The following is an 18408-nucleotide window of genomic DNA, read 5'->3' as shown; positions in this document are numbered from 1 at the left end:
CATCACCTTCCATTAACAAATAGTTTTAACATTGTGATAAGAATTGAATTGAGATAATTGTGTTTCCAATATATTATATATTTAATCTTTTTGTTATAGATTTCACAGTTACATATATGCAATTATGAATATTAAATTTACATTGGAGAAATGTTACTAATATATTCTTACCATCAATGTTATTCAAATTTCAAAACGACGATTTCAAAATCAAAGATTGTCAAAACTAAAACTTAATCATATATATTTCATAATTATGTAATAAATAAGAAATTCAATGCTAGAAAACTAATAATATAAAATAAAGATAAAAAATGTTAGTTATTCAAACAAAATTTAATTAAAAATAGTAACTAACTAGAAAATAAAAATAAAATGATTATAAGATAAATATAATACTAAAAATAAAATATAAATAGAGAATAGTTTAAGACATTACTTCTCTTTTATGTAGTTTAGTTTATGAGTTTAGTTTTTTACATTATAAATATAATTTTTTCTCTCAATTACATAATTATATATCATTCTATATATGACTTATGTAGTAATTATTAACACAAGATTTATTGACATTATAAAATTTATTTATATTATTAATATAATTTTATATTTACATTATTCTAAGGTTACAAGAGAGAACCATTTGAAAATGAGAATGCAGAATTATGATTAAGGTTTTAATGTTGCATAATGAAGTAATACACGAGTTTCTTAATTCAATAAACTAAATTTCAGTAGTAGTGGGACAATAATTTCTGATAAATTCAATTTCAGTAATACACATGTATCTTAATTTCTATAACAGTTGGATAATACAATTTCAACTTAATTATACATATCAAAATAATATATTAATTCAAATGTAAGGGTATATTAGATGAGTGATTAATAAAATTAAACACACATATCAATAATTCATGGTAATTCAATAATGTTCATTGGATTTGATGTTTGATTACATATTACACATATTGTCATTATGAAAATTGAATTTGCATTGGATAAATGTTACTAATTTATTTTTATGCTATTCAAATTTTAAAATGTTGAAATGATTATATTTGGATTTCAAAACTAATGACTATTAGAACTAAATCATAATAATATTTATTTCATAATTATGTAACGGGTAAGATATTCAAATTTAGAAAAACTAGCAAACATTTCATGTTTACACATAATTTTTAAATATAAATAAAAAACAATTGTATAAAAAATTAAATAATGATCTAAAAATAAGATACAAAATGTTAATTTATTAAAACAAATTTTAATTAAAAATAGTTGCTAACTAGAAAATATAAATAAGTAAAACTACAAAATAAATATATAGTAAAATAAAAACAAATATTTTGAACATATTATGAACTAAAGTTTGATTTATTGTAATCATTTTGGCTTACATGTTTATTTTTTGTTTATACTCATACAAATATAATATTTATATTTTATTTTTAAATTATTACATGATTCTATTTAACTTAAAACTTGAATGTTTTATTTAAATATAAATATTAAATACATTTTTCAATGTCAATCAAATCAATCTGTGCGAATCACATGGGTATACTGCTTGTTCTATGTATATTTTTCTCTTGCAATTATGCCCACAAATGATAAGAAAATGCACTCATTTATGAATTCATGGAAATGCAATTGTGTTAAATATTTGTATTGGGAGAGTTTTGTTCCAATAACTGTAACTTATTTTAGATGAAAGATAAAGGTCTAAAGAAAATAATCGATAGGTCTAAAGAAAATAACGGATAAAGATTCTAAAAAACTTGTGATACCACATGATAATGAAATATTTAAATAAACAATTTTTTGGGCTTAATAGCTATAGAAAGTACATGTGAATTTGCCTAAAAAAGGAGATGAAATATAATAAATTGTTATTTGTTATTACTTTTATTAGTTTAATATATATACAACATCCATATGAATTATTTTACATGGGCCATGACAAACACATTATTCAATTTTCATGTGTATTATTTTGCATTTAAACATAAGTTTAATATCTATGTGTTGTCAATATAAATTTTTTTACATTCACATTACATCATCCACCATTTGTTTATATTATTTTTATTTATTTGAAAGTCAATGATGATTAACGAAATGAATAGTGTACAATATATAGATAGTATAAAACAATGTTGTAAAAACCAGACCGTACCGGCCGGTTCAACCGGAAAACCGGTGAACCGGACCCCTAACCGGTACGGTACAGGTGTTGAACCGGTCAAGTATCAAAACCAGTCAAAATCGGTCAAAACCGGTGAACCGGCCGGTATTTCAATAAACCGATCGGTTTATACATATATTGTTTTTTTTGAAAAAAAAACTTAAAAACTTAAAAAGTCATTACAAGGTGACCCATCTTCAACACTTCAAGACACATGCTTCCAAGACATACTTAGATTATATTTTTTGATTTTTAACATTCGTGTGTAATCTCAGTGACATTTGTGTAATCTTGGAGTTCTACCTGAAGATAGGATTTGGTGCAAAAATATAATATTGATATGAGACCACTTTGGCTCATTGGTGTTAAATGTTAAAACTCCAAACTTATTTGTTTTGTAGAGTGAGTTATGAACTTGTGTCATTTATTTATATTTTGCAGTTGTTAAGTGATACTTTTGGATTGATATATGTTTTATGCGGTTTAATTACTGAACCACTGGTTGAACCACTATACCAGTACCCTAACCAGTTTGATAACCGGTACGGTTTTAACAACACTGGTATAAAAACAATTATATTATGAGTATATATATATATATATTAAATCCTTTAAATATCAATCATATAAATGATACAATGCTAGTTTAAAAACTATTATACTGTTAACATATAATCATTTTCTCAACTTTTATTTCTTATTATTATTCAGATAAAAACGAAAATGCAAAAATGTGAGCGGATACGAATCTAAAAATTGAATACTAATTTTTATGGAAAAGATTAAAAATAATAAGAGAAAGTAGTTGTCATGCTTATTAAAATATAATATATATGAAGTTGTCAAATTTCTAGATTGATATATGATTATATGATAATGAGTATGATCACACAACAAATCTTAAACTGAAGATATAATTAAATCAAATAAAACTTAATCAAATCATATATTTAAAACAACTTTATCTCATTTTATATCTAAAATATATTTAAAATATAGATTTTGAAATTGGTGATAAATGACGGGAAAAGATTAGTGCAACTTTAAATTCAAATATTGCTACATTTAATAAATTCACTTATACTTGAGATTGGAGATTGATTATTATACAGTTTAAATTAACATTTCGTTTCAGAACTTTAACTTGAAACAAAAGTTTTGTAAAATATTAATTTTTATCCATAACTGAAAAATTATAGGAAAAATACATAGTAAATATTTTCTTTTTTACCATTGATTTTAACTTTTATTTACCCCTACAAAGAAACTTAAATAAAGAAAGGACAATTAGTGTACTAACGTAATTTTACAATATTATATTTTTACCACTATAATTTAGATTTCTTTATATACATATATATTATACATTTCGTACATTATTATCTTTAATGATTTATATTTTTAATTTACATACTATTTTTTCATAAAATTAACTTTATCATTATGACTCATAATAAATTGTATGTATATAATTTTAGCCTCTATAACTTTTATTTATGAAAGTGTTCATTTATAATATTAAATTTATTAAATAAAAAATAGTGGGTTAATGCACGTACAATGTCATTCAAAACACTATTAAAAGTAATATTATAGATATACTTTTGTTTATCTTTAGACTTATTCAAAGCAATAGTATATTTCAGATATTAAAAGTAATGGAACTACGACACTTATTAAACCAAAACTTGCGCTGGAAGCTCAGGAACTAAATATTAAAGCCCACACAGATATACTCATATTTATTCTCCCGGTTGCATCAACGGAAATTATATTGTTGTGAGATCATTAAAACCTATTATTTATTAATAAACTTTGAAAATAATATCATCCCACTATTTAGATTTTGTAAACAATAACACATGACTCGTGTTTTCATTTAACAAAATCTTTAAAATTGAAGTCTATCATAATTTACGATGTTTAAATGAGATAAGATAATCTCATAGATCAATCCGATTCCTAAAAGTAGAGTGAAATCCTAAAAAACATAGAGAATAAAAAAGATTTATAGATCAATATTTATAATATTATGACATTATTCAATCCGCATAGCCGAGGTTACATACTGTGAAATTAAGGTTTAATTATTATAAGATAAATTATAAAACGCCAACTCAATGTTGTGGTTGTGAATGAAAATGTACACAATACAATTTTAGATATATAAAAGATATGTTAAAGCCGTTAAAAAATATATGATTTGATTATATAATTAAGTTAAGATTTGAGATAAGAATTGCAAGAATTAAATGTTATTTATCTAAAAGTCTATCGATATTGACGATATACTTCAAATCTGCATCCATTGCAAAATGCATTTCAATTTTAAAATACAAAATTGACAATCCAACTATGATATCATTAATAAACCACTCAGAGACGCACCTCTATAAATTGTTCGTGCCACAAGAATACACTTTCAAGTTTCACAAAGAAATTGCTTGTGTTTCTAAACCTGATCAAGAATAAGAAACCTCTATTGCCATGGCGTTGAATAACAACACATGTTTCAATTTATCACTGAGTATGTGTTCTTCTATTGTCACAACCCAAACTGATTATTCTTCTTCCTCCTCCTTAAACAATAATAATGTTTGTGTCCATTTATCAATGGGTGTGTGTCCTTGTTCACATGCTTCTCTTTCTCATTGTGAGTCATGCACATCATGTTCTTCTTCCACCAAGAAAAGGAAACAAGGCCAAAAAGATGATACTAATGGAGCAAGAAAGAGAGCACGCAATGACGTAGAGAGAATAAGGTGGGGCTATTCATTAGACTTGATGCTTTATGATGATCCTTGGAAGATCAAGAAAGTGCTCCAAAAGAGTGATCTTGGAAACATGAGTAGACTCTTGCTCTCCAAAGATTTGGCTGAGAATTTGGTGTTGCATGTGTTGAATGCTGATGAAAGAAGAGATGCTGAGACTGGGATAGGAACTGAAATTTCGATTTGGGATTTAGACACCAACTCCATGCACTCTTTACTTTTCAAGAGATGGGGTTCTTCAAAAAGCTATGTTTTCATTGACAAATGGGTCCAAGATTTTGTGAAAAGAAGACATTTGAAGGAAGGAGATGAAGTTGCCTTTCATTGGGATCCATACAATCACCACTTCGCTTTCACCGTTCTTCAAGTCTTTTAGGAAAGTAGCAGCTAGGATTGAGAATTCATCAATGAAAAAATATAATTATCTCTTTTATCTATTATTAGATATGAGAGGTTTTAATCATTTTTTCTTTTATTATTGTATAATCTTTAGAATTCATATTTTGTGAACATAATCTTAGGTTCCTACATTGTTTTGCACCTCCTACGTAGGGGTATTTTCAGTTGTTTATGAATGGAGATTTATGACTTGATTTTCACTATTTGTTGGTCGATTTACATAAATCTGTTTTGCTGAGCATTCTTTTTTTTTTTTATAAATTATTGTTGATTATATTTATGTGAATTTGTATAATATTATTACTCCTTGCAGTATATAAGTTAAGCTTGATCCTTGATTGGTTTGATTTGTGTGATGCATCACAATGAACTTTTTTCAACCAACTTAACAAACATAAAGCCAGAGTTAACATTCTGTGTTTTGGCCCTAGTATTAAACTGCATTATTGCATAAAAAACATATAATTATCTTTTTCTATTATTGAAGTTATTCTTACTTTCAACATTTAAATTTGTTAATTATTGATAGCATAAAATGAAGGAATGTGACATCTGTATAAAAAACGGCTACAATATAAATGTTTTTTTGTCTGCAATCGTATATTCCTTGTTGAGTAATTCTTTTATTACAATTTTAGTTAGTGTGCATAAATGAAGTCTAATTACTCACAAGACAGAGCCTAAAGCTTTGTTGTTTAATTTATTACTATTTTATTTCTATATACCAATGTGTTCTTCATTTAAATTTATCACTTTACAAGTTTGTTTTCATTTATTAATTTGAATTGGTGATATAAATAACTAGTTTTGAATCATATCATGTATGAGTTTATCTTTTTAGTTTTTTCTCTTATAATATTATTAATGAATTATTTACTATTAATTTGTATCACGTTAATAGTAATCATAAGTTTTTTAACATAAATGTTTTAATTTATTAAATAATGTTATTCGTAAATCAGAAGTAATTTCCAAAAGAATGTAAATGTACATAATTATATATTCCGGAGTAGATAATTATAGGAAGAAATAAATTCATCTATAAAATTGTAGAATAGTTATTCACTTTTACTGAGTTAGTATCTATTGTTTTATTCCTTTGTGTTACTTCTTGTGTCATAAGATTCACCAGAAAAATATTTAATAATTATAATTTTAACTTAAATAATTTTTTAAACTAATTAGAAGTGAATATACATGAAGTGGTACAAAAAATGGGACAGTAGATGTGCTCTCCTCCATTAATGGAGAGATAATTGACCACTTTTACACTTACACATAGTAATATAAATATCATCTCATTATATCTTAAAAGATGAAAGTATCAAAATCATATTATATTTTTTTCTTGTTTTAGATGTATTTACCTCTCCATTAATAGAGAGGATCCCAACTCAGTTTTAGTTATAGTTAAAGTAAAAAGAACATCAATAATCTTATTTAAAAATAGAAAAGAAGCAACTCAATTATGGCAAAACTAAACCATTTTAGTGTATTTTGTTGAAAAATGTTCTTCTTAATTACAGTAGCCTCTTCGTTTATGACTGAGCATACTTGTACGAAATATGATTTCATGGAGTAGAAACATATTAATCCCTTTTTGTAACTCAAACCTAGCGGTGACAAAACCGATTACACACTAAAATGAGTTTGGGATAGCCCAAAAAGCCTAGTCGCAATTTTCCCATAAAAATAGGTGTCTAAACCCGATACTATGCAGACAATTAGCTAATTAGGCTGACCTGACGTATGGAAACATATTTGTTGTCCATAAGTTCTGCTACTACATGTATTATTAATTTATGATTGGTGAAAAATATATATTTAAATTAAAAAATTAATAATTAATTATTTTTTGTTGATGACGCGAATGACAATTCAAATTGCCCAATATGATGTAAATGATATGCTCGCAACTAAAATTAGCAGAAAGTACATTGAAACGAAAGTGTGGTATTCCTCTTCTATTCCCAAGTGATAAATTTTACTTAATTTTTATTGCAAAATAAAGTTATCCCATGCTTTCTTTCATATTTGTTTGCGATAATTGTACATTTTAAAACATGTATTTAACTAAGTGGGTATTTAAATTCCTCAGTGGATATGTTGATTATCATGGTGTTGCAGCCTAAAATTTAACTTCTTAATCATGGTATAATCTAGAGTGTTTAGTACAAACTTTCTTTATTATTGTTATATTAATCTTACACTTTTCTTGGGTCCGTGAATCAACCTTATAATTACATTTGATGCTGAAATTCATAAGTTTTAGTAGCTTATAATACATGAATCATTCTTTTCTCAAAAAAAATATTTGTAAGTGCTCATTTTTAGATTTTTTTTTTATAGTTGTGCAATTTCTTGCTTCTAGGCAACCATCATCACATTCGTAATGTTTTTTTTGGTATAATGGAAAGAAAAAACAAAAGAGAATCTAAGAATAAGAAGAAATATCCCTATCAAAATGATGTTGACAGCCAGTTCGAACCAAATGTCAAATCTTCAGCGCTTCTGATAAATACGAGTCAAGCTTAGCCATGTAATCTGCCACTACATTAGTGTCTCTAAGCACAAAATGGATTTCAACAGTCCGCTCAAGGCTGATCCAAGCTCGAACATTGGAAACAATACTTTGAATAGGAAAGTGACAAATTTGAGTCCTTTCTGAAATAAGCTGGATAGCTTCTAAACAATCACTCTCCAAGATGACCTTCTTATAGCCCAAATTTCGAAAAAGTTGTAATCTCTGCTCTATGGCCAAAAGCTCTGATAAAATAGGTGATCCGGCTCCAAAATTAGCCTAAAGCCCTAGAAGCCATCGACCTGTATGATCATGAGCAACACCCCCTCCTCCCATAACCTAAGAACCAGTAGCAAAACTTCCATCCACATTAACCTTTACCTGACCAACTTGAGGGAAACACTAATGAGTCTTCGGAAGAGAGCCTTCTAGAGCTAGGCCTTGCCCCAAATGATGACACTCCCAAAAATCCTGATAGATATTACGAGTTATGGTATTAATATCCCAAGTAGTATCCTCGAAGAGAGTATTATTCCTCCATCTCCAAATCCACCAAACACCTGCCAAGAAAACCATGCCATTGTGATGCTTGCAATTCTCCTCCAACTAGGATTGAAAGGATTGGGTCACCCAGAAAGAAGAATTGTATCAGCCCAGTCTTGACCAAATAGGAGAGGAATCGCCACAATCCCGAAAAATATGCATGATACTCTCTACGCTTGCACCACACCTAGAATGACTAGGATCAGACGTCATATTCCTCTTGTAATGGAGATCATTCGACGACAATGACTTATGAATTCCAAGCCAACACATAAATTTAATTTTCTCAAGCACCTTAAGACGCCAAATCCATTTCCAGATAGACGCCAAATAACATATGTTAGCCACAAAGTTCCGAATCCAGCAATACCCTGATTTTGCTATATAATTACCTGAAACGTTACCATCCCAACACCATCCAATGTCCTCAGATTGTGCACCTGGAGAGTAAGTGTTACTAATCAGGTTTTTAACTTCGAAAGGAACCATGGTGTAAAGAGTACTAAAATCCCAAACTCCAGCATTCCAAAGATCCCTCACTAGGAGTTGAGAATAAAAAATGTGGATATAATTGACATAATTGTAAAGCTTGCCAAACCCTGTCCAATTATCATACCAAAAGGACCATTCCCCACTTCCAAGATGAAAATTGAAATCATCCCTTATTTTACAAGTAGCTTTCAGAATATTTCTCCAAGTGTAAGACACTAACGCTTTCGGAGAAGCAAACAACAAAGAGTTTTCTCTAAGATATTTATCTGTTAGGACTTTACACCACAACTTGTCTTTGTTATTAATCATGCTCCAACTCATCTTTCCAAGTAGAGAGATATTCACGGATCTCACATCTCCTAATCCCAGCCCACCATCATGCTTGTGTCTCGTGAGGACATCCCAACCGATAAGATTAAGATTCCTCTTATTCACATCACCGCCCCAAACAAAATTTATGGGCATCCTATCAATATTATTACAAACGCTTTGAGGAAGCCACATAACTTGCATTGAGTAGACATGAATAGAGGAAATAACAGACTTAGCAAGACATAGACGACCAGCCTTATTAAGAAGATTAGCCTTCCAGGTTGCCATGTGACTTTGAATCTTTTCCAAAATGGGGTTAAAAACAGTCCTATCAACCTTGCCCTAGACAAGAGGAACCCCCAGATGATTGCCAAGATTACTATGCACACGCATAGAGAAATCCTAATGAAGTTATTTTTCCACCTACTTGTCACAACTTTGGAGCACATAAACTTGGACTTAGCTTCATTAACTTTCATACCTGAAGCCTGACATAAATCCCTAAGAGTAGAAGTCATTGTACTGACCTGAGAATTTGTCGCCTTGCAAAAAGAAGGACATCATCATCAAAAAGGAGATGAGAAATCGAGAGACCATTCCTGGAGAGCTTGATAGGATGCCATTCGCCAAGCTCAACTTTCTGATTGATATACAAGGCCAATTTCTCCATACAAAGAACAAACAGGTAAGGAGACATAGGGTCACCTTGACGGAGACATAGGGTCACCTTGACGGAGACCTCTTGATGGTTTAAAACTAGGAAGTCTTGAACCATTCCACAATAAGGACACTTCCCTAGAGTGGACACACCGCATGATAAGCTCCACAATTATATTAGGAAAGCCAAATTGGAGCAAAGTTTGTTGAAGAAAGTCCTAGTTAACTCTATCATAAGCCTTCTCAAGATCCACTTTAAAGGCCATAACCCCTTTCTTCGCCTTGGATTTGTTTAACTAATGATCACTTCTTAAGCCAAAATGATGTTGTACGTAGTGTCTCTGCCTGGAATGAAGCTACTTTGCAAAGGCCCAACTAATTCATCCAAAAACGGTCTCAGTATGGCTACCAAAACTTTAGTAATTATCTTATAAACCACATTGCAAAGACTTATAGGTATCAACTCCTTCAGGGTTGTAGGGTTACTAACCTTAGGAATGAAAACGATCAATGTCTCAACAATTCGAACATGAGAGCAACAAAAAGAAAGGCATCTGAAATAAGACGTCATATGCCATCACCAACCAGGTTCCAATACTTCTTAAAAAATATAGGTTGAAATCCATCAGGACCAAGAGCTTTGAAGGATTGCATGCTCATAACTGCTTTAGTAACCTCATCTTTCATAACCGGAGCTGTCAAAGCATCAACACCAGATTAAGATAAAACTGGTTTATCAACTTGACTAAGGACAGTGTGAGTTGGAGTCTTCCCATAAAACAAATGCTTAAAGTACCTAATCGCCTCATCAGACATCAGCACTGGATCCGTACACCAAGACCCATCATCCAAAAAGAGGCCACGAATCTTATTCCTTTTTCGTCTAACAATGGTTTGGGTGTGGAAGAATTTGGTATTCCTATTGCCAAACTTAACCCATTGCTCTCTAGATTTCTGGAACCACAAAAGCTCTTCCTACTTCATAATGAAGTTGTACTCACGCCTCAATTGAAACTCCAATCTAGAAAGGTCATGATCCTCAATCTCTTCTAGTCTCCTTTGGACACCTCTGATTCTCGCCTCCACTCTTCTCTTTCTTATGAAGATGTTCCCAAACACAAACTTGTTGAAAGTGATAGCATCCTCTCTAACTCTCGCCAGCCCCTCCACAACACCGCTAACACCCTGATGCCAAGCCTCTTGAACTACGAAGAAAAAATCTTGATGAGTAGTCCAGGCAACCTAGAACCTGAATGGTCTATTATGGAAAGCCTCAACCTGACCACGACATCTAACCAACAAAGGACAATGATCAAAGTGCAGTTTGGTAAGTTTCTCAACATACCTCTCTAGAAAGGCAGTACGCCAAGAAATATCAGATAAACCTCTATCTAGCCTTTTAGAAATACCGCGACCACTTTGCTCCCTTCTGAACCAAGTGAACTTGTTGTCAATTGCACCAATATCCATGAGGCCACAAAAATCAAGAACCTGAGCGAACTTATCAGCCTGAAGGATGGTTAAAGACCCCTCCCCGAACCTCTGAAGGCAGCAGAATTTCATTAAAATCGCCAAGAAGGAACCAAGGTAACTTCACAGAGTTGCGAAGAGAAATCTTGTGCTCCCACAAAAAATCACGATCCCGGAGGGAAAGACTCCCATAAACAGCAATGCAAATCCATTCACTAGAGCCACAGTGGAGCTTTAGAGAAATAGCTTGAGAACAAGTGTTTATAATTGTAGAGCCAAAGTTGCCACCCTTAACTGAAAAGATCCAAATACCCCTAGCATGACCAACAACTTCAACAATACCACTCTCCACATAACCCAAAGAATTCCAAAAAGCCTTGGCTTTAATGAATTGGCAATGAGTTTCCATCAAAATAACTATAGAAGGTTTATATCTCCGCACTAACTTCTTTGCATGACACCGACCATCCTTATTGATAGCTCCGCTAATATTCCAAGATAAAATAAAAAATTCCTGAAACTCAATCATCATCAAACCACAAAAGAAAAGACCAACCCAAAAAAGCAAGATTAGCATTCCATAGTGTTGTCACACACTTCATTTGAAATGCTAACATGTTTGTTTCTTTATTAATTTTCACCCTTAGTGTAAATTCAAAATTGTATTACGGTTTTTATGGTCTACTTGTCTGTCTTTGTTTGTGAAATGGACAACATAACTTCAAGTACTTGTTATTACTTGTGTGCTTTTTTCATGATATTGCACGAACAATAATTGGTATAAAATTTTACATTTCAACTTTCACTATACTTCTAATTGTTCATTGTTTGATTCAATTTGGAAAAGGAAGTGGTTCTCTGAAAAACATCTTCGCCTTGATTATTTTCATTAGGGATACATATTTCTTGATTCTGATGTTAGGTACTAATAATATTTGTGGTTCCTTTTGGAAATGTGAATATCATTATACAACTAGTCTTATGATTGAGTCATTTCATAAGAAAATTTATGTGTCTTTACATATATTAGTGTCTAACATTTATTGCTATAGTTAAAATTGCTTAATGTAAACTATTATTATCACAACATAGATAGAAGATGTTTTTTTTTTGGTCTGTGTCTACAATGATCCTAAATAGAGAATAAAGTATCTTCTGCCATAAGAAGATAAATTATCTTCTGTTGCCAATAAAAGTACGACACATGTCTTTTTTAATTATTTTTTTATAAAAATATTTCTAAAATTAAACAAAATAGTACACATGTCATACATTTACTGACAGATAAGATAACTTCTCTTCTGGTAAGAAGATATATTTTATTCTCTTGTAAATATCACTGAAACAGGGAGTATTAATTATTTATAGGGAAGCCCAATCCCGATAAAGCTTAACCAGCCCGAAATTATTTCTCCTCAAAAAATAAATTTTGTTTTGGTCTTTTGATGTGTCTAGGATAACATTTTTATACTTACAACTAAATAAAGAATTTTTTCTCCAGTATTGGAAATGGTGCATTGGGATGCCTACTTGCTTAATGTTTTAGGATAGCATTTGAAGTCAAGTTTGAGTGTAGCATATGAATTCACAAATTTTGTATACCACTTGTTCTAACATATTTGCCTTCGATGAAAGGTAAGGATCCTTGAGAAGAAAATGGATTAGTGTACCAAAGAACTTGTAATTCCACCTTATCATTTATTATTGATTTTATTTCCGGTTATTAAAATAAAAACGCAAGATATATTAAAAATTGGGTGAAAGTTGTTAAAATATATGATTTGATTTGATTCAAGTTTTACTTTATTTGATTTGATTATTATATTATTAACTTTAGATTTGATATGTGTTTAAACTCATTACCCTATTTTAACGTAAATATATTTTAAATCTTTTTATATAATTTTCGGAACTACAACTGTGAGATCATTACTAAAAGCACACATAGATACACTTCTATAAATTCTTAGTGCCACAACAATACACTTTGAAGTTTCACAAAGAAATTGCTTATGTGTCTAAACGTGATCAAGAACACCAAACATCTACTGACATGGCTTTCAATATCAATACATGTTCCCATTTACCATTGGGTATGTGTCCTTGTGTTGTCACAACCAAGAATGATTATTCTTCTTCTTCCTCCTCAAACGATAATGTTTGTGTCCATTTATCAATGGGTGTATGTCCTTGTTCATATGCCTATGGTTCTTCATCAAATGGTATGTCTACTTGTGACACAACTCGGTCACACACACCATGTTCTTCCTCCACCAAGAAGAGAAAATATAGCCAAAAAGATGATTCTATTGGAGCAAGAAAAAGAGCATGCATTGACGTGGAGACAATGAGGTGGGGCTATTCACTAGATTTGATGCTTTACGATGATCCTTGGAAGATCAAGAAAGTGCTCCAAAAGAGTGATCTTGGAAACATGAGCAGACTCTTGCTCCCAAAAGATTTGGCAGAGAATTTAGTGTTACCTGTGTTGAATGTTGATGCAAGAAGAGATGCTGAGAGTGAGAGAGGAACTCGAGTTTGGATTTGGGACGTGGATACCAACTCCATGCACTCTTTGCTTTTCAAGAGATGGGGTTCTTCAAAAAGCTATGTTTTTATTGACAAATGGGTCCAAGATTTTGTGAAAAGAAGAAATTTGAAGGAAGGGGATGAGGTTCGCTTTCATTGGAATCCATACAATCACCACTTTGCTTTCACTGTTCTTCAAGTCTTCAAGGAAAACTGCTGCTAGGATTGAGAATTCATTATGGAATATATATAATTGTCTCTTTCTAAATGTTATTAGATATAAGGGGTTTACATTTGTTATTGTATTTTGTGTGACTTTTATAATTCCCCTCTTAGGCAGTGTATATTTTAGTTTTCTTTGAATGGATTTCATTATTTGTTGGGCAATTTACATAAACCTAATTGCTGAGCAATCATTTTTATTACTTTAAAAAAGGAAACTTAAAATTCAATTTTTTATAGGCATTAATATTAAATATAGAAGGCCGAAACCACATTATGTACTCAACAGACATAATTTGCATAAAAGTTCAGGGATGCATTGCATAAAAATTATACAATTAATTTTTCTATGTTACACTTTTACTTTTTCCTGAGAAACCTAGCTAAACAGTAATATTATTATTAAAGTTGCTCTTGCTTTTAAACATAGCATGAATGAAGGAATGTAGCATATCTATAGACAAAACTGCTACAGTATAAATGTTTCTTTGGTCTGCAAATCTGCAATCCTATGTTGAGTAACTCTTCTATTATTACCATTGAGTTAGTGCCTTAGTGGTTTATTCACAGAGATAAAGGAAGTTTATTCAGAACCTCAAGGTTACTAGAAAGTATTAAAGATTTCTTCTTCCAGTGTTAGTTCACCAAAGATGATAATGGTTTCATACCTACCTGTGGAGTTTTGTGTTTATGTATGTTTGTGAAAGTACTTGGTTTTCAGTTCCAGAAGCTTGCAGGTCTTGGTTGGAAATCATTTTGAGGTATCTAATTCAAGTTAGCTTCATATTTTGGGTTTATTTCGACATTTTCCTTCTCATCACTGAATTTGAGAAGGGAATGAATTAGTTCTACAGTTATGATATTTAAAGCCTACTTAATGTTTGTAAAAATGTCTCCACCATAATTTGGGGATAGGTTTCCTTTTGGAGAGATAGATTGACACTCGCAGATTCGGCCTATTATTTCTGTTCAATCATATCGCAAGATAAATAGCCTTCTTTTGCTTTTAGTTCATTTGTACTTGTATAGCTCATACCACTAGTACAAAAAAGCCCTTCTACATTGGTTAAAATCCACATCCAACATCGGACGTTATAAACTTGGAAGTTTCGGCGTCAGTTATGACCCTATGTAACTGATGTATTTTGTCCATTCTCAAACTGATGTCTTTTTTTTCATTTTTGACATCGGTTTAAAGCAGTCCCATATAATCATATCAGCAAACCTTAACTCGGATTGAATATATGTGCTAACAAATATACAATTGAAAATGAAGGAAAGCTTGCAGAAAATGGTCAACTTGTATTATGATAAATATGCTTAATGAATCTAGACTTGTGTTCTAACACTTAAACCGAACATGAAGCTATGCTCATAGGCAGGTAAAGATGAAGGTTACTGATACATACCGGTATATCAAGTTGGACCCTGATGAAATCTTCAAGTAACCTTATACTTGCAGGATCAGTCACAAGAAGCTGATGGAAAACCACATGGCCAGGAAGGCCAAGCTGTTTCAGTTTCTCCATAGCTTCAAAGATCCTTCATTTCATCTCTTGGTGTTACCACCACAGAAGGCAATTGCTTGCATATTGAAAATCCGATACCCTTATTTGCTCCTATCACAACATTCAACATTATTACACTAATAAAAGCATCAAATAAGAAGCACCAAGTATAAGAGTTCTAGATTAACTCAGAAGCTTACACACTCAGAAGATTAGTTAGGGTTCCTATGCTTTGGGGATAGAGTACCGAACAAATTATGACTGACAATGCCCCTACATCAAACAAGACGAATTTCACCACATCATTAAAACATTGAAGATTTAGAGGAATTGTATACTTTCCCTGCATGCAACATTGAAGAAATTGCAGAGAGACGCACAAGAGTGATTGAGATCAACAATTAAACATTGATATTGAATATTTATGTAGATATAGAGAACGTACATCTTGGAACTGAGAGATTTAGAGGGAACTCGGCTTCGAACTGAGACACCAGATTGATTAAGAGCGAAGTGAGAACGAACGATTGAGATGCAATTATCAATCGGTAGCAGAATCAGTTATCGAAATCGGTAGCAGAATCGATTATCGAAATCGGTAGCAGCTCCGAATGATTGAAAGTTAGGGCTTCATAATGAGTACTGGAAGAAAGGAAGCGAGTGAACGAGTGAGATGGTTGAGAACGAAGACAAGTGACCGAGTGAACTCGAGGGAAGCCTTGAAGATGAAGTGGATGCTCAGGTCGATCGCAACAGAGAAGAGGGAGGAAATAATAGGAACCGTGTGAATAAGAAAAGTGAAGTCACAATAATATTTATGATAATTTGCAAATAGAAAAAAGAAAGAATGTATTGCATTCATATTAGCATTATATAGACCGGTGTGTTGAGAGATATGGGAGTGTGTATCAACCCGTTTTTTCACATATAGATGTAATGTAAAGACATAAACTAATTAACCTCTTGAATCATTTTTCATTCTTCAACTTAGGTAAATACAAAAATCGTATTGTGCATGAAAAATCATAAATATATTTTGGGATATGAATTAATCAAGTTTTTAGAATGTGTAATAAACTTTAACTCAATTACATAAAAAAGAATGAATGAATATATCAATAAGATGACTACTTATACCTTTCACTCCAGCATGCAAAACTTCATCAACCTCTTCAAGAAAATGTTTTAAACCTCAAACATTTGACCACTGTTTTCTTAGACTAGATATTTCAAATTAAGAAAAAGTATGCATTGACATGTAAGTTTATTCCTAACATTTCATGTTAAACATATTCCTTTATCAAATGTTTTTACAATAACTCGCTTTCATAAAAGAATATGATCCTCCAATGTTAAATTTTAATGTCAATACTTTTACATCTTATTGAGGAAGTAGTATTCTAGCAACTTCACTTCTTGGTTCAATAGCACATCTTCACAATTAACCAATATAATAACATAATTTCATTAATGTAAACTACAAATAAAATAGAAAAATAGGAAGAGAATGGTGAATATTTATTTATTGTATTCATTCATAGAATAAATTATATTATCATGAAGTGTAATCATTATTAATTCCCACTAATGCATTATTATAGAAGAGAAGAAAAAAAGGAAAGAAGGGAGAAATGCCTTTTGGAAGAGAAGGAAGATATAGAATAAAAATGGAAAGTGAAAATTGTGTATAGTGAAAAATGATAGTAATAGTGAGAAGATGTGGTATGTGTTTTATAGGTTGATATTGGAACAAAAAAGTACGTGAAGTCAAAAGAGGGTTAACGTTCTGGAATATGATTTTACGTGAAGTAATAGATTTTATTGCTTAAAAACTTCCAAAACTGTTCAATTTTTTAACTATTATGTGTGCAATATTTAAATTATTACATGTGTAATATTATGTGTTTAATATTTGCACGATTATGTATTTGAACTGATAGTTTTTTAAATAGTAACTAATGTGCCAATTTTTTAAAAAACATTAAAATGGGAGGTTTTAAATCGTTCTAAAACAACATCGTTAAAAAGTAATAAAAATGATAGTTTTTGAAAACTAAGTAATAATATGAATGAAGGGAACATTATGTGTATGATTTTTGGTAGAAAATAGAAGATAATGAGGATAAAATAGGGAACTACAAATTACACTATGGATGAGTAGTTATTTTATGTTTTTTTTTTTTGCAAAATAGGAGGTTTCAAACGATTCCAAAAAAGAAGATGGTTAAAAAGTAATAAAGATGATAGTTTTTGAAAATTAAGTAATAATGTGAATGAAGGGAACATTATATATATGATTTTTTGGTAAAAAGTAGAAGATAAAAAAGGTAAAATAAGGAATTACAAATTACATCATAGATCGGTAATTATTTTATATTTTTACTTTATTAAATAATATAGATATTAAACCCGGAAGGAAATGTAATTATCATTTGTATCAAATGTATTCACTAATACTTAGTGAAGTGGATGCATTTATTATCCATAATCCACACATCAATCCTTATTTGTCCATTGGATTTCTTAATGGTAATAGAAACATTTGTGTCACGTTATTTCTAAAATGTAATTTTTTATAGTTTTCAGCTAGAAATTTTAATTGGAAGAAATAGAAGAATGTTGTTTCATGATCGAATAAAAAAATTATTCCTTCCTATCTACCAAATTCCAAACAAACGCCTTTTTGAGTTCTCAAAATTTGCATGTACCAAGTCAGATTCTTCTCCATTACTGAATAGGATAGTAAGGTAAAAATATACATGAAAACCAAAAAACAAAGACATTTTTATCCCT

At 30.7% G+C, this 18408-nt stretch overlaps 1 protein-coding gene and 1 long non-coding RNA gene across 4 annotated transcripts; one reads left to right on the top strand and one right to left on the bottom strand.

Annotated features, from left to right (window-relative positions):
* LOC109331498 lies at positions 4538–16434 on the bottom strand. 2 transcript variants are annotated; one of them, XR_002105795.1, is made up of 4 exons: positions 16061–16422; positions 15816–15888; positions 13311–15726; positions 4538–4579 (listed from the first exon to the last, which is right to left on the bottom strand). It is a non-coding gene; the product is annotated as an uncharacterized LOC109331498 (long non-coding RNA). The 2 variants fall into 2 exon arrangements; XR_002105796.1 differs by lacking the exon at positions 4538–4579 and having other exon boundaries at positions 13260–15726; positions 15816–16434.
* Positions 4575–15517, top strand: LOC109331497 (B3 domain-containing protein At2g33720-like). 2 transcript variants are annotated; one of them, XM_019566035.1, is made up of 2 exons: positions 4575–4953; positions 5191–5367. In XM_019566035.1, exons 1-2 carry the CDS (start codon positions 4679–4681, stop codon positions 5336–5338), a joined length of 423 nt encoding a protein of 140 aa, XP_019421580.1. In that variant the 5' UTR covers positions 4575–4678; the 3' UTR covers positions 5339–5367. The 2 variants fall into 2 exon arrangements, with proteins under 2 accessions (XP_019421580.1, XP_019421579.1); XM_019566034.1 differs by lacking the exon at positions 5191–5367 and adding an exon at positions 13709–15517 and having other exon boundaries at positions 4583–4953.

This window comes from Lupinus angustifolius, chromosome LG17, assembly GCF_001865875.1.
Source record: "Lupinus angustifolius cultivar Tanjil chromosome LG17, LupAngTanjil_v1.0, whole genome shotgun sequence".
In the NCBI taxonomy this organism is placed as follows: domain Eukaryota; kingdom Viridiplantae; phylum Streptophyta; class Magnoliopsida; order Fabales; family Fabaceae; genus Lupinus; species Lupinus angustifolius.
The sequence above is the reverse complement of the archived record's forward strand: the minus strand, read 5'-3'. Positions and strand labels throughout refer to the sequence as shown.